Source organism: Delphinus delphis, chromosome 18 (assembly GCF_949987515.2).
Source record: "Delphinus delphis chromosome 18, mDelDel1.2, whole genome shotgun sequence".
NCBI classification, from domain to species: domain Eukaryota; kingdom Metazoa; phylum Chordata; class Mammalia; order Artiodactyla; family Delphinidae; genus Delphinus; species Delphinus delphis.
This window is the reverse complement of record NC_082700.1, coordinates 61150418-61173273: the sequence shown is the minus strand read 5'-3', so window position 1 is coordinate 61173273 and position 22856 is coordinate 61150418. Positions and strand designations below refer to the sequence as shown.

Below are 22856 nucleotides of genomic sequence, written 5' to 3'. Positions count from 1 at the left end.
ACGTCTATGGAAACATCCATGCCAAGTCAGCTGGACGGGTCCAGGAGAGCATAAGAGGAGTAGGGGAAGATACAAGGACATCTGGGGAGGTAAGTAATGTAAAATGACCCTGAAGCGGGAGGAGAGGAAGGGGAGAAGAAAAGTGGAGGTTATAAGTAAACTAAAAGCCCACAACCTGTTCAGTGGAATAACTAGATGTGCAATGAGAAATCCCGAGTCAAACATTTTATTATGGGGTGACATGATGTATAACAATTATACCACTGAAAATTTTTTAAAGTGTGAAAATTATTTTCTTGATGCCACTACTTCAAAGCTAATTTCTTAATTTTCTAGATCACTGCATGTTCACCAACACACGCACACACACGCACACAAAATCACATATACATACTGTCACCCACCAATATTACAGGACAGAAACCATCATCCAGGTTTCTAGCTGACGCAGGTTCATCTATGATTGAAATTAAAGGGCATTCTAAACAAGAATGATCAGATATTAAATAATTTTATTATTTTGCATTCTGAGGTACAGAATAAATTTATATTGTTCATGGTGTGGTTTAACATTGTGAAGTCATTTTCTTAACATGTCAAAAGCCTGTATCTCTTTAACTAGGTCTTCGTATGCATGGGGAGGATTTAAATATCCACCAAAATGATACAGACTCACATGGAAATTTGCCTCAGATGTGCAGTTACTTGTGCCCTGGATCACTTCAGGAAACTGCCTCTGCCTGGTATAGGTGTCACAGCAATTCAAGGTACAAGTAACTTACCGTTGAGAACACGTTTAACTATTTGCCTAGTTATCCTATACCATCTTCCTGACATTACAGAGCCCAGCAAATGAAGTTCTAAAATCAAGGATAGACCAAAACTGAACATCTACTGCTTCTGAGAAAAATAAGTGAAAGCATTCTAAAGCATAGAGGGATTGATTGAAGATGAATTCAACACAACTCAATATCATCTAGTGAATCAGGCTTCTATTCACCACACTCTACCATATCATAAAGGTAGTTTTACATGCATTTCCTAGTTAATGGTGTAGACAGTATTAACTTTACATGTGTTAGCAGGTCAATGGTTTTCTTCCCTCAACCTACCTGCTAAATGTTCCCCCACCTGGTTTAGTCATAAAGAACAGAACTGTCGGTACCAGCATCTTAGTTATCTGCTCTGACAGGAAGACCAGGTCATTTTTACATGGTATACAAAAATCAGCCCTTTCCATCATTAACCTAGATTCTTCCTTAACATTTCTTTTTTATTGCCTTAATGTGTTTCTGACAAGACTAGAAGATTTATATCATTCAACTGTTATGTGTTTTAATCATAGTCCTTTAATCATTTATCTGCATAAGACTGATGTCATAGAAAGAAAATAAAAAAGAAAGAAAGAAAAGGAAGGAGGAAAGAAGGATGATGTTAATCACGATGTGTTGCCAATGTAAGGGCTCCCTGATTAGAAAAGATTTTTATTTGTTAATTCATCACAATTTCCATTACCTTTTTCAAAGAACTGTGGAGGATTGCAAATCCATTTAAAACCTGGTTTTGGTAACCAATCTAGATTGCCTTCGTTGGCCAGCTGTGCAGAATTCATTCTCCAACGTTCTATTAAAACATTCTAGGGGGCTTCCCTGGTGGCGCAGTGGTTGAGAGTCCGCCTGCCGATGCAGGGGACATGGGTTCGTGCCCCGGTCCGGGAAGATCCCACGTGCCGCGGAGCGGCTGGGCCCGTGAGCCATGGCCGCTGAGCCTGCGTGTCCGGAGCCTGTGCTCCACAACGGGAGAGGCCACAACAGTGGCCGCCAAAAAAAAAATTCTAGGAAAGATTCCCCTAAAGTTTCCCAGTCTATGAAAGGTTTACTTCCAAAAGGAACTCATTCTGATCCCATATAGTATGATATCCTTGTGTATACCAGATGATTACGAGAGTTCTATCTCATAAATGTCATTCTGGTTTTCACCTTTGCAATGAAGTTCCCTTAATCTAGCTTTCTTTACATAAACTATAAAAATATGGACAGAGATATACCAAGAGAGGATTAAGGGAATGTGATTTTACTAATATTCTAGAAGTAATTTGAGAAAAATTGTTTGAGGCTGTGGTTGTCTTGGGGAGGGAGTAGGTGGGTATTCTAGGCCAAATTCCCATTAACTATTTACATGCGTGAACTTAAATCATTTAATCTTGCTGAGCCTAAGTGTTTCAGCTGAAAAATGAAGAGGGTGAAAGATCCTAAATGTGTCTTAAAACTCCAGAGTTTTCAATTCTAACATGTTTCAAGCCATTCTAACATTTGGTTTAGAAATAGGTCTTACATCATCAAGGCTTATTGTAGTCCTCCTTGATATTCATTTCAGTTCTATTCTTGCACTCCTTTTTCTGCTAGATTTAATTTTTTTAAAAAAAGTATACATCTACTATGGGTTAAATTGTGTTTCTGAAAAAATATATGTTGAAGCCCAAACCCCTAGTACCTCAGGATGTGACCTTATTTGGAAATAGGATCTTCACAGAGGTAATCAAGGTAAAATGAGGTAATTTGGGTGGGCCCTAATCTAATATGATTAGTGTCCTTATAAAAAGGGGAAATTTGAACACAGAGACAGACATGTTCAGAAGGAAGGCTGTAAGAAGAGAGAAGGAGAATTCCATGAAGGTGAAGGATTAGATTGATACACCTACAAGCCAAGGCATATGAAGGATTTCCAGCAAACCACTGGCAGCTAGGAGAGAGCCATATAACAGATAACCCTCACAGCCCTCAGAAGGAAGCAACCTTGCTGACATCTGGAATTCAGATTTCTCATCTCTAGAACTGTGACACAATAATATTTTTATGCCACCCATTCTGTGGTACTTATTACCACAGTCCTAACAACTGAACACAAAATTACATACTAAAAAGTGCATAAATGATAAATGTACAACTCCAAGAATGTTTCAACCTGACCTCAGCCATGTGACCACCATAATCACGACACAAAACACTACCATCATCCCAGAAGCCTCTTTTATGTCTCAGTCATTTTCTTCTCCCAAAGATAACACAAGTTTGACTTCCTTCACCACAGATTCACCTTTTTTCTGAGGAACTTTATATGAACTTAAGCACAGTCTGTGACACTATAGGTGTAGCAGCAGTTTATTCATTTAATTGCTGTATTTTATTCTACTGTATCAGTGAAGCATACCTTTTCATTCTTCTGTTGGTGGGCAATCCTACAGGTTTGTGTGTCTGGACATAAAAAAAGCATTGGTATGGAAAAATTTTAAATGTATTTTGGTATAAAGAGCCAGTCATATCTGCTGGTTATATACCTAAATGTGTAATCATTACTCCATAGAGGTAGGTATCTGTTAAAGCAAACTACCTTTATTTATTATTTATTTTTCTCCTTCTTAATATTAATGTATAATTTACTCAGAGTGTATAGCTCTTAAATATACAGCTCAATGAGTTCCCCCATAGGTCCACACACAAAAATACAACTCAGATTAAAAATATATCACAAGGACCCAAGAAATCTCATTGTCATCAGAGTCAGTAACTGCAATCAAAAGATAACTCCTATTCTGACCTCAGTTCACCTAGATTCATTTTGTCTGTTAATGAACTTCACAGAAATAGTGTCATGCAGTATATAACCTGTTGCATATGGCTGTTTTTATTCAACATTATGTTTTAAACATTCATCACATTCTTATATGTACCAATAGTTCATTCTTTATTATTGTGCAGGGGAGGAAAAATATCATTTCCTTCTAAATTCTCAGCTAGAGCCCCTGTAACAAAAAACAGATTAACAACAACAACAAAAAAAACAGATTAACAACAGAAAAACATACAAATTTTTTTAATAGAAGTTTTACATGACACAGTAGCCTTCGTTAGGAAGATGCGGTTAAAGCTGAGCATTTTTACACTAGGTTTGATGAGGACTGGAAAATAGTGATAGGACAAAAAGAGAGAAAATTCGATAGGACAAAAAAGGAAATGGGGTAAATGTAGTAAACTGGGGAAAATAGCAAGGCTTGGGCATTCAGACTCCCCTTGGCATCCCTCACTCCTATTTGGAGATAAGGATGCTCCTTTCCTGGGGTACAAGGAGGGAACCTCTCATATGAGGGTTTTATGACCTGCTTTACGGAAAGGTCAGAAAATACTTCCTGTACCTGACGTATCTCAAATTTCTTTCTGCCAGGGTGACATAGTTTTGGTAGTGTATCCTGAATCCTATCAATTGCAATATAGGTGTTCCATTTTACGAATTAGCAGCAATTTGTTGATTTATGTCGATGTAATTGGACAATTCATCTGCTTCTAATTTGGGGCTATGATAAATAATGTTGATCAAATATTCTTGTGCATGTCTTTTGATGGATTTAAGCATTCATTGATCTTGAGTATATATCCAGGAGTGGAATTGTTGGGTCATAGGGTATATAAATATTTAGCCTTAATAGATATTTCCAAACAGCTTTTCAATAGAGTTGCTCAGATTTACATTCCTACCAGTAATATATGAGAGTCACAGTTATTTCACGACTTCTGCAACACTTGGTATTATTGGTCATTTTAATCTTAGGTATTCTGTGGGAGTGCAGTGGTATTTTAGCGTCATTTTAATTTGCATTTTACCAATGATTAATGATTTTCATATGATTTGTTTTTTTTGGTATCCTCTAATATAAAGTGTGTTTTCAAGTCACTTGACCATGGGAAAAAAATAGATTATCTGTATTTTTCTAATTGATTTCTAAGAGTTCTTTACAAATTTTGGATATGACTCTTCTGTTTTCATACTGTACTATTTCATTATTTTTTATTTTCCCTTTCTTTCCACTTTTAGATGAATCATTTATTTTAATTTTTTCAGCTTATTAGAATACCTGTTACACCTTTTTGAATACCCGAGTACTGTAATTATAATATTTATAATATATTATTACAGACTTATTACACCTCAAATAGTATTTTAACCACTTCTCCAACAATGAAAAAACCTTAAAACTGTTGAACATTATTTAGTCACTCTCATTCTTTGTTGTCATACATTTTATTTCAACGTATGTTATAAATTCCAAAACACATAGTTATTACATTTACGCCTACTACTCATACCTATTTCATGGTAAATATTCCCTATAAGAGCAAAAGTTCCTCTTGTTTTAATATTTTTGTTAGATTTTGGCATCAATATTTGCTGCCTTCCCACAACAAATTGGGAAGTGTTCTGTTTTTTTGTTTTTTTCTTTTTTGCGTACATTTTCTGAAAGTGCTTGTGTAAGATTCGTCTTATTTACTCCTTAAGTTTTTGGAAGAATTTACCAGATAATCCATCTGTCCTGTGATTTTTTGTGTGTGAGAAATGTGTTAATTATAGAAATAGTTTCCATAATAGATTCAGAGCTCACTGAGATTATCAAATTTTCTTCTTTTGCCAATATTTTAAGGTTGTTTTTTAATGAACTTCATTGCTTCCTCTAGTTTCATGCTTCTGTATGGAGTAACTTTTATTTAGCCTGAAGAACTGAAGTATTTCTTATAGCTCAGGTCTGCTAGTCAAACATTCACTCAATATTTATTTGTCTAAATATATTTTATCATGCCTCATTTTTATGTACATTTTCATTGGTTATGGAATTTTAGATGGGCATAATTTCACCCTGAGCATGCTAAAGATGTCATCCCACTGTCTTTAGTTTTTGTAGTTTCGTTGAAAATCTTATTTTTACTGTTTTACTTGCTGTTAAGACTTTCCTTTTGTCTTACTTCAAGAGTTTGACTATAGTCTGCCAGTTGGACTATAGCTTTCTTTGTATCATGTTGCTTACATTTTGTTGATCTTTGTAAAAGTGGGTTGATATCCTTTATGGCTTTACAAAATTCTTGATCAATTGCTCTTCAAATATTGCTTCTTTCCTATTCTGTCTCACTTGTCTTTGCTGGTCTCCAATTACAGGTATATTAGGTATATTTTGGGTATATACCAACATATTGACTGTGACCCATGTCTCTTACGCTTTTTTTGGCTTTATCCAATCCCTTTGCTTCAGTTTAGATTCTGTGTGTGGCTCTTTCTTCAGGCTCCTTTCTTGTGTTTTATTGCATTTACTCTGATTTAAACTGTTCAGTTAAGTTCAATTATTGTGCTTTTCACATTAGAACGTGAATTCAATTCTATATGTATTTCTACATATGTTTACAAATTCCTTACTAAATTTTTTTCATATTGTCCATTTACCTTTATTTTATTGTCATATTAGCAATAGTGCTTCTGAATTTTTGTCAGATGAATTCAGAACTGCATCATCTATGGATCTGTGCCTATTGTCTGGTTTGTGTGTGTGGGTGTGTGTTAACTTGCCATTTCACATATCTAGGCATTTTTTTGGTTTCATGTTGGACATTGTATATAAAAGAATGATGACCCACAGCCAACATCATTCTCAATGGTGAAAAACTGAAACCATTTCCTCTAAGATTAGGAACAAGACAAAGTTGTCCACTCTCACCACTATTATTCAACATAGTTTTGGAAGTGTTAGCCATCAGAGAAGAAAAAGAAATAAAAGGAATCCAAATTGGAAAAGAAGTAAAGCTGTCACTGTTTGCAGATGGCATGATACTATATAGAGAGAATCCTAAAGATGCTACCAGAAAACTACTAGAGCTAATCAATGAATCTGGTAAAGTAGCAGGATACAAAATTAATGCACAGAAATCTCTTCCATTCCTATACACTAACAATGAAATATCTGAAAGAGAATTTAAGGAAACACTCCCATTTACCATTGCAACAAAAAGAATAAAATACCTAGGAATAAACCTACCTAGAGGAGACAAAAGACCTGTATGCAGAAAACTATAAGACACTGATGAAAGAAATTAAAGATGATACAAATAGATGGAGAGATATACCATGTTCTTGGAGTGGAAGAAACAACATTGTGAAAATGACTCTACTACCCAAAGCAATATACAGATTCAATGCAATCTCTATCAAACTACCAATGGCATTTTTCACAGAACTAGAACAAAAAAATTTCACAATTTGTATGGAAACACAAAAGACCCCAAATAGACAAAGCCATCATGAGAAAGAAAAACGGAGCTGGAGGAATCAGGCTCCCAGACTTCAGATTATACTACAAAGCTGCAGTAATCAGGACAGTATGGTACTGGAAGAAAAACAGAAACATAGATCAATGTAACAGGATTGAAAGCCCAGAGGTAAACCCACGCACATATGGTCACCTTATTTTTGATACAGGAGGCAAGAATATACAATGGAGAAAAGACAGCCTCTTCAATAAGTGGTGCTGGGAAAACTGGACAGCTACATGAAAAAGAATGAAATTAGAACACTCCCTAACACCATACACAAAAATAAACTTAAAATGGATTAAGGACCTAAATGTAAGGCCAGACACTATAAAACTCTTAGAGGAAAACATAGGCAGAAGACTCTATGACATAAATCATAGCAAGATCTTTTTTGACCCACCTCTTAGAGAAATGGAAATAAAAACAAAAATAAACAAATGGGACCTAATGAAACTTAAAAGCTTTGCCCAGCAAAGGAAAACATAAACAAGACAAAAAGACAACTCTGAGAACAGGAGAAAATATTTGCAAATGAAGCAACGGACAAAGGATTAATCTCCAAAATTTACAAGCAGCACATGCAGGTCAATATCAGAAAAACAAACAACCCAATCCAAAAATGGGCAGAAGACCTAAATAGACATTTCTCCAAAGAAGACATACAGATTGCCAACAAACACATGAAAGGATGCTCAACATCACTAATCATTAGAGAAATGCAAATCAAAACTACAGTGAGGTATCACTTCACACTGGTCAGAATGGCCATCATCAAAAAATCTACAAACAATAAATGCTGGAGAGGGGGTGGAGCAAAGGGAACCCTCTTGCACTGTTGGTGGGAATGTAAATTGATACAGCCACTATGGAGAACAGTATGGAGGTTCCTTAAAAAACTAAAAATAGAACTACCATATGACCCAGAAACCCCACTGCTGGGCATACACCCTGAGAAAACCATAATTCAAAAAGAGTCATGCAACCCAATGTTCATTGCAGCTCTATTTACAATAGCCAGGACATGGGAACAACCTAAGTGTCCATCAACAGACGAATGGATAAAGAAGATGTGGCACATATATACAATAGAATATTACTCAGCCATAAAAAGAAATGAAATTGAGTTATTTGTAGTGAGATGGATGGACCTAGAGTCTGTCATACAGAGTGAAGTAAATCAGAAATAAAAAAACAAATACTGTATGCTAACACATATATATGGAATCAAAAAAAAAAAAAGGTTCTGAATAACCTAGGGGCAGGACAGGAATACAGACATAGAGAATGGACTTGAGGACACGGGGAGGGGGAAGGGTAGCTGGGACTAAGTGAGAGAAGGGCATGGACATATATACACTACCACATGTAAAACAGATAGCTAGTGGGAAGCAGCTGCACAGCACAGGGAGATCAGCTCGGTGCTTTGTGACCACTTAGAGGGGTGGGATAGGGAGGGTGGGAGGGAGACACAAGAGGGAGGAGATATGGGGATATATGTATATGTATAGCTGATTCACTTTGTTATAAAGCAGAAACTAACACACCATTGTAAAGCAATGATACTCCAATAAAGATGCTTAAAAAAAAAGAACGATGAAGTACTCAGATGATGTTAGGTTCAAGAGAATATACTCCCACTCTCCCCTATTATTTGGATAAGATAAGGAGTAGGCCATATCAGTATAATTAGAGATGGAAATGGGTAGGAGTAAGTTGTATTGATAGCTTGGTAAGACTCTGTCACCTCTGGTTCATCCCTGTTTCTCAAATATGGACCACGTGGAATTCTGATTTAGAGTTGGATGAATCTGTTTCTACTTAGCCTTAAAATTCTGTTGGATATTAGGTTCTAACTTTCAGAAATATTGAGCTTAGCTATTTAGCATCTTACACCATGCAACTTTAAAAGCCGAAAAATATCTGGGAGAGGTAGGGTCTGTCCATGTGTTTGAGTTATTCCCCCTCCCTTTCAATTATTTTATCTCTCAATCACTATGAGATCCTGGAAGATTTCTGGCATTTGAATCTTCTGGCATAGTCCCTCATTCTTGCATATAGCACAAGAACTCAGCAAATATGCCATCGGGAAAATGACTCACGTGTTCCATTGCTTACTTTACCCCCAGATAAGCTGGGCCAGGTCCAATTCTAAGCCCCCAGCCACAATCAGAAAAGGCACTCCGAAATAAACGTTGCCAACACTCAAGCCCACAATGGGAGGTTTCTCCAACCCATAGATTTTAGTTTTTCTTGTTCTTTTTTTTTTGTCCTAGCTTTCTATTTTTACAATTATAATTTTGTAATTTACCTAGCTTCTAATTGCCATAGTTCTGTTGGTCTATTCTAATGCATACAACATAGTTGGCACTCAACTTGTTTGTAATATTTTATTTTTAATCATGTAGTCTTTCTTTAATTTGTTTCCCCCAAAGCATCTTAATAGTCATAAAGTTATGCATTTCATGCAATTTTTGCAGAGCTGAATAATTCTAAGTCACGTTATCTTTGTTTATACGCTTCTCTTGGAAATCAAAGGACTACCCTAAATTGCTTCTTAAAAATAAACCTGGTCAATAAAAATTTTAAATCAGTGTTCCAGAGAGAGGTCTTTTTAATGGGACTCTGAACCCTGGCAAAAATATAAAAATAGAAGTGTCTTGTTATTATAATGACCATTTGGGAATACGTTATTTGGATTCCTACTGCCTCACCTTGAGAACCTGACCTACAGGTATACAGAAATGCAGCCGGAGCAATGGAGGGGCAGTAGATTTCAACCAGCATGTGCTGACGAAGCAGCTTGGAATATAACAATGTACCTTGATTTTAGGTCAGTTGGCCTAATGTAACTCAAGTATGAGATACCTAAAGCCTTTATGTCCCTGGAGAGAGCTCTGTAATGACATAGGTGTTACCGGAGAAATTATCAGAAATGTTACTATTGACCACCCTCTCTAAGTGGTACTGAGTGAGTAATTTACTTTGACTTATAAGACTCAGCTTAAAGGAGGGAGAAACAACAAACAAATAAACAATATTGGAGTGAATGACAGAGAGGGATACCAGCATCTATCATCAAAAGACCCAGAGAAAAGACAAGACTAAGGTAGAACAGAGTGAGTCAATATTCAGTAGATTTTTTAAAAAGATAAATATTAAAGGAGAAGAAGATTGATCTCAAGGACATATCTTTCCCTGGAGTAGGAAAGAAGCCGTCAAATGGAGCATGGGTATATGAAGACCTTAGTATTTAAACATTCAGTTTTGTTCCATCACAAAGTGAAAATTTTGCTGGAGACTCAAATTAGCCCAATAATTTCCTGGCCTGATGGATACTGTCACAAAGATACTGTTTTGCAGTGCTCTTGCGGGTATTTGTGTTTTTCCCATGTTAAAAATGACAAAAATAGCTTTTTATTATTGTATAAATAATTCATTCTCATAAAATTTTAGGCCATAGAGAAAACCTTCTGCAGTTCAATAAAAAATTTATCCTTTCCAATTTTGACTGTCCATCACAGTGCTTTTATCACAGTGTTTACTTGGCATTTTGCCCATGGTCCTGTACCAGGTGAGCACCACTGAAACCTATTTCACTGGATCTGTTATTCCAGATCCATGCCTGGTACTTGGATGCTTAGTTCTGGTCTGCTGATTCAAGAATAGGAACATTTAACCTATTGAACCCTGAGCACCGTTAAGTATGATTCTGGTTACTGAGCCCTATTTAGCAGTTCTATTAGTAGATAATTTAAACAACAAAAAGAGCCTGGCAACTTAAAAGAAATCAGTTTTACCTGATATAACTTAATTTCATGCTATAAAAGCTAACATTTTCATTTACAAAACAAGTAGTATCCTTGGATATATATGCCAGAGACAGCATGTGGACTGTATTTTTTCATGCAAACTGGCTTCCCTTTAATGCTGCTCTTACTTCCTGAGTCTTTGCTCTCTCTTCCATGCACTCAGAGTCATATCGATGTTTAGCTGTTCACCCAGGCTTTCCTAGACGTATGAAATCTCCCCTTCCTTCAACCATAATCTTTTCTCAACTAATATTGTTATTCCCTCTGTGTGGCTAATTCTATCTAAGCATTAGGAAAAAGAATATGACCACCTGATTAAACCACTTTACTTAAGGGTTGGGTGGAAAGGAGACTTATCCCTTCAAAATGCACTGAAATACAACGGGAGGAGACTGCCAATTCAGAGCCATCTACCAGCACTGAGCCCCCTTCTATATTGTCAGTTATAGCTCCAAACCAGTAGGGTGCTGAAAGGAGGAGTGCGTGTGTGTATGTGCCTGTGCCTGTGTGTGTGTGTGTGTGTGTGTGTGCAAGCGCGTGTATGTGTGTGGGTATGTGTGATGGCAGCTGTTTGAAGGCAGTCATCTCAAGGCTTGACAGGGAAGGATTCATTTCCAAGTTCACTCACAGGGTTGTTGGCAGGATGTAGTTCCTTGTGAGTTGTTGGGCTGAGGACTCACCTGGTTCCTTGAAACCAGGTGAGTTTCTTCATAAAGCATCTCACAACAAGGCAGCTCCCTTTACCACCACAAGTAAGCAAGAGGCCAGGAGAGAGTGCCAGCAGCACGGGAAGAGGGTTGGCAAGATGCAAGTCATAGGCTTTTGTAGCTTAATCACAGTAGTAAAATCCAATTACTGTTGCCGTATTTTGTTCATTATAAGCAAAGCATTAGGTCCAGCCCACACTCAAGGAGACGGGATCACACAAGGGCATGGGCGCTAGGATGCAGAATCACTGGGAGATCCATCAGCAATTATGATGCCATGTCAGGTAATGACCACTTCCGTCTCCCACTATTATGTTATTTTTCTTCTTAAAATACTTCAATGAAGCTCTATCACTTAGAGCAATGGTCTCTACAATTTTCTTATACCACCCTTCATCTCCAGAGTTATCCTGGGAAATGCAGCAGTTTTTCTCTTCCTTGGCACCAGACTGGCACACGATTCACACATACAGTGGAGACCCTCTATGTGTTTGCTTAGGCCAGATTCTCCAGAATCTGTATAATCCTGACACGCATGTGACTATTCTTACTCTTTCTACAGAACCGTTTATTTTCCACTTTCCCCTTTCTCACTGTCAAGAATGTTGATTGCTTTCTACACCTAACCTCCGCTTCTCTTCCTCACCTGGGCTTCTGGAACAACACAACTCCTGCGTACTCTTTTCTTTCTTCTCCTTTTTGGATGTCATTTTCTCCATTCCTGTGTCATTTCAAGTAAAAGGGGCTTCGTCTAAACATTTTCTCCCAACAAGTGCTCCTGAACAATGTGACCTGATTCCTCACGTCAGTTGTGATATTCAGCTTTTTTCAGTTATCATTTTTCTTAGCTGAGCTTAAGAATGATTCTATGCTGAAGGGAACTTTCTTTGCCATTATGTACAGAGTGAGATGGAAGGCCTGGTAATTCTGAAAGACTGTTCTCAGAATGACTGAGGTTTTATTGCTTGAAAAGTTTCTATCATTCTTTGGACGCTTATTTATATCGTGTATATTTTCCTTTGAGATTTCAATTTTGATAAATGAAGTTTTTATTTATTAAGCCATCATGTTCTAGGAACTGGATAAACAAAGTTAACTAACAATAAAAACCTAAACTTTGAGGACTTCCAGTGTCATTATGGTAACTCTATGTGAACACAATATCATTCACCTTTAAACATAATAATTTGAAAGATGTTCAACGAAGAAATATGACTTTTTTGAAAAAGGTACAAACAGAGTTTCTTTAAAACAAAATTAAGAAAACAATATTCAGTAATTTATGTTTTGAATTCACTTTTAAAGACCTCTATTTCTTAAGTATATGTTTAGAAGGCAGATGTATGAATTTTAATCATTTTTAGTCATAGGAAAGCATAGAGTTTCACAAGTTTTGTCACTAAACTTTCCTGACCTTTATATATTCAGTTTTTTCCCCTTGTTTACAATCTGACTGAACTGTAAAGGTATAACCATTAACCAATCAAAATGAACACTAAAAGGTCAGTGCATCACATAGTACAGTTGCTTTTCAAAAAATGTGTAAGGCATTCAAATTCTGGCACATTTGTGCAAGTCCAAACTTGTAAAATAAATCTATGGTGACATAAATGAGACCCAGGCTCCTGGTAAAACTTGTAATAAACATGAGAAGAAAGTCCAACTCCCTGGTCTTTTGTTTTTATTTTCATATTTTAAAGTTAGTCTCCAAAAGCCTAGTAAGCTAGGCACAGAAATGACATGAAGTCAACAGTGTTACGGATGTAATAAAATATAACAACCTTGCAAATATTTTCCAGGTGGCAAATTTTAAATTAAGAACTTCCTTAGATTTACAAATTAGCTCATGCACTTATTTTGGAACGATGTGTGGGTTTTAATAATTTCCTTATGGCAGCTAACCATTTTATCAGTTATTTGTATATAATGATAATTATAAGAGAGCAGTTTGGTCTCAATAAATTATCGTAAATTATTTCAGGGTGTGCTCCGAAGAAGACCAGCATCAAAGGTAAATATTTCTTCTCTGCACAGTCAACTTGACTGGAGCGTGTATTCTAAGTCGTTTGCATTTTCAGTGTGTAAGGCAGAATAAGGAAATAATCTGTGTGTTTGAAAACATTTTTAAAAATTGTTTTACTTGTTGCCAATATGTTTTAACCATTCTGAAGAGAGGGGTGAAAAAAGGCCCGGCCTTTTTAGGAACACATGTAAGGAATAAAACTAGATAGCTAAAAATAGAGGAAAAAAAATTAGACTCTCCTAATTGATTAGGAGAAGGCTGGAAGCAAAGTCTGCCAGTAACATTAAAGCTATTAAACCAGAACAGAAGCAACGGATACTGTTTCTGTTACGAATGGAAGGTGAAGTTATAGAGAGAGCGCTTGCCTACATGGCCTCATTTACAGAAAAGTTTTGAGAAGCTGGAAAAACTATGAGAAAAGGCAACGATGATGGCTTGGGAATTAAACCATATACAGAAAGTATGTTGTAAGGTGTTAGGATAAGCACCTAATTAACGACCCCCAGGCTGAAGAAAGAGAAGGCAGATTTGGAACTGGATTTTCACACTGGTACTGAAAAGAGACTAAAGGTGGTGTCTTCTCTGAAGTTTCAGGCTTCTGGCCCCTAAGAGTCCCTAAAGCCTGTGGCTGCTAAAAGTAAAAGAGCTAGTCCTTGATCAAGTAACCGCGCTGCTTGTCAGACCCAGAGAACTTCACTGTCAGTCCCAGGTAGATTGTCACCCAGAAGGCAAAAGGCACTTTTACATACCTAAGCTTCCTGTTTCTCCAAGCACAATTCCCTTTTAAAACTAGGATGCAAGGGTCAGCCATTACTGCTTCATCTGCATTTTTGAAACTAGTTTAATAGTTACATGTCTGTAAATCATGTGACAGTTGGAAGACTGCTGCTATGCTAGACTGATGTCAGAAGGTCTTTAGCTGTGAGCTTTGTTGGAAGCTGCTCTAAGAAAGGCTGAAATGGAGTTTGTTTCTTCTGTGGCCCTGATTTGAATTTTCAACAAGATAGCTGGATGGAAATACCTTAATTCCAATTTTAATATCTTTCTATATTCTAATGTTATAAGCAAGGAGATTTGGCACTTCCTTCACATCTCAGCAATCTTTTCCGAGAAGACTCCCTTTGTACTCTTCATGAGCCCATTGAAAATGCAGTGTAAATGTGTAATGAATGGGAGAAAAGGAGCTGAGCCCTCAAGAAGCTATGATGGGGACTTCCCTGGTGGCACAGTGGTTAAGAATCTGCCTGGCAATGCAGAGGACAAGGGTTCGAGCCCTGATCCGGGAAGATCCCACATGCTTCGGAGCAACTAAGCCCGTGCGCCACAACTACTGAAGCCCACGCGCCTCAAGCCCATGCTCACAACCAAGAGTAGCCCCCGCTCGCTGCAACTAGAGAAAAGCCAGCGGGCAGCAATGAAGACCCAATGCAAACACATGAAAGAATGCTCAACATCATTAATCATTAGAGAAATGCAAATCAAAACTACAATGAGATATCATCTCACACCAGTCAGAATGGCCATCATCAAAAAATCTAGAAACAATAAATGCTGGAGAGAGTGTGGAGAAAAGGGAACACTCTTGCACTGCTGGTGGGAATGTAAACTGATACAGCCACTATGGAGAACAGCATGGAGGTTCCTTAAAAAACTGCAAATAGAACTACCATATGACCCAGCAATCCCACTACTGGGCATATACCCTGAGAAAACCATAATTCAAAAAGAGTCATGTACCAAAATGTTCACTGCAGCTCTATTTACAATAGCCTGGAGATAGAAACAACCTAAGTGTCCATCATCGGATGAACTGATAAAGAAGGTGTGGCACATATATACAATGGAATATTACTCAGCCATAAAAAGAAACAAAATTGAGCTATTTGTAATGAGGTGGATGGACCTAGAGTATGTCATAGAGAGTGAAGTAAGTCAGAAAGAGAAAGACAAATACCGTATGCTAACACATATATATGGAATTTAAGAGAAAAAAAAATGTCATGAAGAACCTAGCAGTAAGACAGGAATAAAGACACAGACCTACTAGAGCATGGACTTGAGGATGTGGGGAGGGGGAAGGGTAAGCTGTGACAAAGTGAGAGAGAGGCATGGACATATATACACTACCAAACGTAAAATAGATAGCTAGTGGGAAGCGGCCACATAGCACAGGGAGATCAACTCGGTGCTTTGTGACTACCTAAAGGGGTGGGATAGGGAGGGTGGGAGGGAGGGAGACACAAGAGGGAGGAGATATGGGAACATATGTATATGTATAACTGATTCACTTTGTTATAAAGCAGAAACTAACACACCATTGTAAAGCAATTATACTCCAATAAAGATGTAAAAAAAAAAAAAAGACCCAATGCAGCCAAAAATAAATAAATAAATAAATCTATTTTTTTAAAAAAAAAAGAAGCTATTATGACTTTCTAGAAGTCTGAGCATGAGTAGGATTACTCTGAGAGCTCAGGTGGAGAGAAGGAACCCACAGCTCTGAGTACACATCGCCAGGTTACAGGCAGTTACAGTTTTTCAACATAGCACCCCTGTGGATGAGAAAAACTGGGTAGACGAGCAGAAAGCAAGAGGATTAAAGAGTTACCTACGGAAACAGCTATGTTTCCATAGGTCAAGTTTCCAGATGCTTCTCCCCATCCCTTCCCTCCACTATGACCTTCACGCACAGGAAAAAGCCACAAAAATACACTTAAGCTAATGGGTCACTTTGTCCAGTCCTCAGTGAAAGCTTGACTCGAGAGACCAATTTAGCGATCTTTTGTGTGACCTCTCACCAAAGAGCAGAAAGGAGTCGGGGCTACCGTGGATGCCAGTGAGGAGAGATGCAGATCCGTGACAGAGCTCCCCCAAACTGCTTCCCCCCGACAGACTACTTACCCACTGGCTCATGAACTACCCCGAGGAAATTGTGAGTGGGATCAACAAATCAACTACAAGAGAGTAAAGATTCTCCTTTGAGTGGTACTGAGGTGATAAAAGAAATTTATTCAAAAATAGGAAAAGGAGGGGATGATGTCTATATTTCAAGAAAGAAGAAGTACTAGCTTTCCTTGACCTTATGTAGTTGGAGAGCGAGCCTGCAGAATCGATATCCTCTTGCACAGCAATGAAGCAGAAAACATGCTCTGTAGAAGAGCTGGTTGGAGTTTTCAGAAAAAGGTTACAGTTGGGATTCTTAAAGTTGGCTAGTGGGGAGGATAGAGTTAACTTTACCACAGTAATTTCCAGATGAATTGAAAAAGCACATGTTAAGAACAGAACTACAAATGCACTACAAGTTGATATTTCTGTAATCTTGGATGAGGCAAAGGCACTGTTAAGATAAACCCAGAGCTGGAAATCACAAGGGAAAACGTTCCGGGATCAACTAGGTCAAAAGTCAAATATTCATGTTCCAATTAAAATGTTTCCTTGCTCAGTCAAATCGTTTTTAAAGTATCATGTTAACAAGATTACAAAGATACCTAGATGTACACATTTAGAAGCAGGCATTATTTACTTATGTAGAAAGAAAATGGTACAGTATTTGACATATAATTAGGTCAACCTTATGGCATATATTTTTTTACATAAAGTGCTTTTGTGCATAAAATTTATGTGGAATTCAAAGCTGGGGAAGGAAAAAGAATGTCCAGTGAAGATCTGAAGTGAGGTTCTGCGTGTGGGTGCATGCGTGTGTTCAAAAGTGCTGATACAGTGGTCCCAGTGAGCCCTGCTAGGCCCTTCCATGAAATATTCTCCCCTATTCCTGTGTATATGTCAGAGCAGGAGATGGGGCAGGAGGTGAGAATGCTCCATTTCCACAGCCATTCTTTATTTATTTTTTTTTTGCGGTACGCGGGCCTCTCACTGTTGCGGCTTCTCCCGTTGCAGAGCACAGGCTCCGGACGCGCAGCTGCCATGGCTCACGGGCTCAGCCGCTCCGCGGCATGTGGGATCTTCCCGGACCGGGGCACGAGCCCGTGTCCCCTGCATCGGCAGGCGGACCCCCAACCACTGCGCCACCAGGGAAGCCCCAGCCATTCATTTTTAATTAGGAAATAATTACTAAATGTTATTATTTCTAGCCACTAATTTTCTGACTAAATGGCTACTTGAGGAAAAGGAGGAAACCAATGATCTATGTTGTCAAAAATAAAACAAAAATATTTTTAAAAAACCCCAAGTGTATGGCTTTTCCATATTTTCAAATATGGAAATTTGGTATTTTGATCCCAGAGCAAAATACTAAACCTTTGAGAGCAGAGCTGTGTTTCACATTACGTTTAGTTTCTATTCACTCCTTAGAAAGAAAAGTGAGACAATTATGATACCAAATGCTCTCCTAAAGGTAACCCCTATCTTGCTCTCTTGGTCACTCCGTACTTCTTTAGACAATCATTTTTTTTAAGACTTCCTTATACTGAGCACTTATTTAAAGTGTCTTTATTGCATTGATCTCCTTAAGATTAACGTCTATTTATCTGACCAAAAGTAATAATGAAAAACTACATATCCAAGAGCTATATTTTAGAAGTTTAGCACCATTGCAGACATTTCCTTTATGATTACTTACATATGGTATTCCTAGAGAATCCCTTCACATTTCCCTAACATTTCACACGGACATATTTGGGTTCAAAAGTGTGCCTAGTCACAAGAGCAAATTCTTCGTTCCATTCTTAAATCCATTGCTCTGTATTAAAATGTTGTATGAAGACAAATGGCTGGGCTTAACATATGGAAGAGAAGTCATATCAATTGACTGATGAATAAACTCATGTCTGAAACAAGCTTTAGTGCTACTTATAAAAATATTTAACAACAAGTAGACATATTTTAGGTAATACTGTTATAATTGTTATAAGGAATATACAAAGACACTTATTTCCCCTTTGAATACAACTTCAAAGCAGAGATGCAAGTCAAAGTCTGAGCAAACATTGTTGATTGAAATTGAACAAAACTTCAGGACTACAAGATGAAATTCATGTCAAAAAGAAAAAAAGCCACCAGAATACAGTAAAATAACCCACTGACACTTAAATGAATATCATTTAAAACTGTGATACAAATTCTTATCCTCCATGTATTTATTATTATCTCCTGGAAAGAGTGAAGATATCCATAGAGAAAATAAAATAGAAATAAATAATTTGAAATGGAAATTTAAAAGCTGCCACGTTGCCATTTCACAATGATAAAGTTTTGCTCATTATGTACTTATCAATAGGTGCTTTGTACATTTAGTTATGGACACATGAAATGGTGGCTATGGAAAAAATACTTTGATTGTGATAGGCAGTTGAAGTGAGCAAATTCATAATCATAATACAGATCAGTTTTGCAACACTTATCATGAAAACAGGCATGCACGCTTTTACCAAAAAATACCTCTCAACTTCCTACTTAACAGGGATAACCTTCTGCTCTACCTGAATATATAACATTTTCTCTACTGACCATCTCCTCAACATATATTCTCAAACTTCTCAAATTCCAAACATACATATATATGTACATACATACATACATGTACACACAGACACACAAAAATGACCCTGTTGTAATCCTACCATTGATGCCTTCTTATCATCTGTTCTTTTTCCCAATCACTCTTTCCAAGTTTCCAGTTGGTAGTATCTACTTCCTCGTCTGTTCCTTATTCATAATGAACGGCCATCTACGTCTTCTTTCTTAGCTTTACTAAATTAGTTCCCCCTAAGATGATAAATGATTATGTAATATTTGAGCTTAGTGAACAGTTTCTGTCCAGGTCTTACTCAACTTAGTATTTGGCACTCTTGAACTCTCCCTTTTTGTTCTCCAAGAATCATCTTTTCTATTAATATTCAGGGGACTGCCCCCAGTTAGGTTTCCTCCTAAAGTTTCTTTGACCATCACTTCTTAATTTTCCTACAGTATATTATTCCCCTCCCATTTCATTAATATTATCTTCAGTAATCTGGCTTGTATCTTTTTATTTTCTCATGACTTGTTCTGAGTTACCTTATCCACAAGCATTATTTCATATTTGCCTAATAAGCTGATATCTCCACAGCCAGAATTTACAGCACAAATTACTCTTTTCATTTCTAGATCCTCTAAACTATTGAATACATACACCTGGATACTTTCCAGACAACACCAATTCTGTTTCTTTAAAACGTAATGGCCACCCTCCGCTCAAATTCCATGTAACACCCAGTTTTTTCCTTAGAAGTATCTTCTTCAGATCTCTGGCACTGCCCTTGTGATTTCTCTTGTTGGATTAATGCTACGGTCTTGAGTCTCATTCTCTCTAATCTATCTAATTATGAAATTCTTTGGGATAAGACCCTTAAGTATTTTCCACTGTCTTTACAAATGATTTCGAAGTACTTAGCACTGTATACGTAGAAACTTATCTCCTATCATCATCCCTTCAATTAGCTTCTCCTTTCATCACACCAGTATTCTTTGGTTTTGTTGATTGGGCACAGCTCATTTTTACTTTGATGCATTTCTACAAATTGATCCTTTTTCATGGATTGGTATTCCCTATTGTTGTCCACCCGAAAAATTGCTAGCTAATAAGACTCATCATAAGCATCACCTCTTTTGGGAACAATTATTTGAAGTAATTGCCATGTGTATTTCTCTTTGTATTTCCAGAATTTGTACACCATTTCTCCACAGCACTTATTTCACAGTGCTGCTATGATTGTTCTGGAGAAGGAGGAATCCATCAATCATGGTGGAAACAGCTGGTTGTCAACAGATATTCATTCTCTTCTTATTTTCTAATTTACAGAATCTCGTTTCATTTGAGTCAGCAATGTGCCTGCCTAAAAATACTGATTTCCCAGGCTTTCTGGTACCTAAAGAGTGTCATCTGATCTGATAGACTAGTGACAGTGAGGTGTGAATAAAAGCCTTCCGGGCGTGATGATGGGGAAAGAGAAATCTCAGCTATCATATGATATGTGCCCTCTGACTTTTCCCCTTTTTCACAGGATCACAGAAACAATGTGGGTAGATGAAGCAGCCATCCTGTGACCACCAGAAAGAGAGACAAATGACAGGTGGCAGGGTGGAGAGAAGAAAGTGTGCTTTCTGTGATGATATCATAAAGCCGCTATACTAGACTGGGGTTGCCAACCCTGACCTCTTACTTATTAAAGCTGCCAAAGTTGGATTTCTGTTACAGATTGTAGCCAAACAAAATGCTAAGTGAAACCTTCTTCCACCTGGAAAGGTAGCCCTTTGAAGGCAAGGACCCTATCCTATTCAGTTTTATATCTCAATGACTAGTCCAGTCACTCATGATAGATGATACATCCAAAATTCTGACTGATTGAATAAATGAATAAACACCACCAAAACAACTCTTAAGAAAAGCTCTGTCTCCTAAAAATCAGGGCACTGAAAGAAAATGTCCAAATTTCAATATAAATAGGCATAATGACAGCCAAAAGTAATCCACAGCCTCAGAATTCTCATCCCCTTCTTTGGGTACAATACATTTACAGATACAAGAATGATGAATTATTAGTTAGAATATTGAGGTCAAGTCTACAATTTTCTTGTCCTTCAATTATCCTTTAGTCAGAGAAAACTAACATGAGACTATTACTGCTCAGTTCCTATTAACACAGCTAAACTGTTGACCCTTATCATTAAAATTACAAACTATTAAACGGCAAGCACCAATTTTCCTCTTTAAATTCTGTTTGAAAGAGGTCTGTGGGACATTTTTTTCCTCCAGAACAAGTTTAACTTATCCATTTCTAGTGGAAAGTCACTGCCTGCCTGGCTGTCAATGACTGAGTACCCCTAAATACACTGATAAAACAATCTATGGAAGCCACAGAAGGGCCACTTCAGAATTTTCGCAACACATGGCAAATCTTATCTTTGAGTAGATCTTTCTTGTCAGGAAGTTAATAAGGTCTTGCATTCAAATTCAGGAAGTCCCAACATAGGCAAGCAGAGCTGCTTAAGACTAAAAATAAAAGGAAAAGGGTTTCCCTTCTATTCTTTTCCCTTCTATTACCTGGTGTTAAGTTTGTGTCTCTATTTGCATGTGTTTGAGACTCAATCCTGCAGATTTCTCTTTCCTTCAAATCTCATACATGAAACTATCAAAAGCTGTCAGTCTATGGCTTTGCTATTCCATAGGACTAGAGTAGCCTCTTTTTGGTGATCAACTTGCTATGTGGATTTCATCTCCCAAATAAATTTCAGATCTATATCTTTTCAGTTTCCCAGTGGATGCTCTCTTTCAGGAACCTGGATTTCCCAACTAAGACTTTTGAAATAGGATCTTGGTTGGTATCCTGTACCCCACTCTCAGACACAAATTCCAAGTCACTACCTAAAAGCAACTTTGCCAATTCAGTTTCCATACTGCAGTCCGTGTGGTCTACACATATGGCAAATATCATGATACCACTGCTATCCTAAAAGCTTTAAATAGCTCTCCATCCCTCTGTAAAGGTTACACTAACTGTTGTTCATAGTATCTGCAAGATATCGCCCCTCTTTCGTGCTCACTCACATTTCTTGCCAATTCTTTATCCAAGGCTTATCTATAACAAAGTTTTCTTGCCTCAGACACATACTCTTACTTGGCCCTTTATAATTGCTATCTAACATTCTTAGTATATACATTTCTTCAATTCCAACATCACCTGACTCCCTCATCTTTTGGGTCTCAGGATTTGCTCTTAGCAAAAATAAATACAGAAGAGTGAATAAAAGTCCAATGGACGGAAGTACTTATCAAAAGGATTTTAGATGGAGGACCAATTGAAGACAAGACCTTGGGGAGATGAAAACCAGGCAGCAGGTGCTTACAACAGTTTTAGTGAGAGCTGATGAAGATCAGGTGATAGAAGTGTTCAGGGTGAGAGAGAGAAGGGTCTAGGGAGAAAATAGTGGAGGCAAGATCAAAAGGATTTGATGACTGGGATTAGAGGGTCTCTTAGAGCAACCAGTGGAAATAATGAACTAAAAAGAGAGTTTTTATATTTCATACTGGATATGTACACCAGAAGAGATCACAGATATGGCTATTAAACTTTTGAGAATTCAAGTTGATCAAGGAATGTTTGCACCTCTAGAAAATAAGTGGTCTGAGGATAGAGACTCAGGTAACAATGATAAGAAAGGACAATAGGAACAGAGATGATAGCAGAGGAATGAG

The 22856-nt window shown here is 37.5% G+C and overlaps 1 protein-coding gene across 3 annotated transcripts in view; it reads right to left on the bottom strand.

The window, feature by feature from the left end:
• GPC5 (glypican 5) overlaps nucleotides 1-22856 on the bottom strand; it is a 1355126-nt gene that overhangs the window by 711819 nt on the left and 620451 nt on the right. Inside the window, exon 7 of one of the 3 annotated variants that reach the window (XM_059996232.1) lies at nucleotides 19360-19390. The exons of the other annotated variants lie outside the window; for them this stretch is intronic. Within the exon in view, the coding sequence (XP_059852215.1) occupies nucleotides 19376-19390 (15 nt within the window). The 3' untranslated portion in view covers nucleotides 19360-19375. Of the gene's footprint in view, nucleotides 1-19359; nucleotides 19391-22856 lie in introns of those variants that run through there. 3 annotated transcript variants of the gene reach the window in all.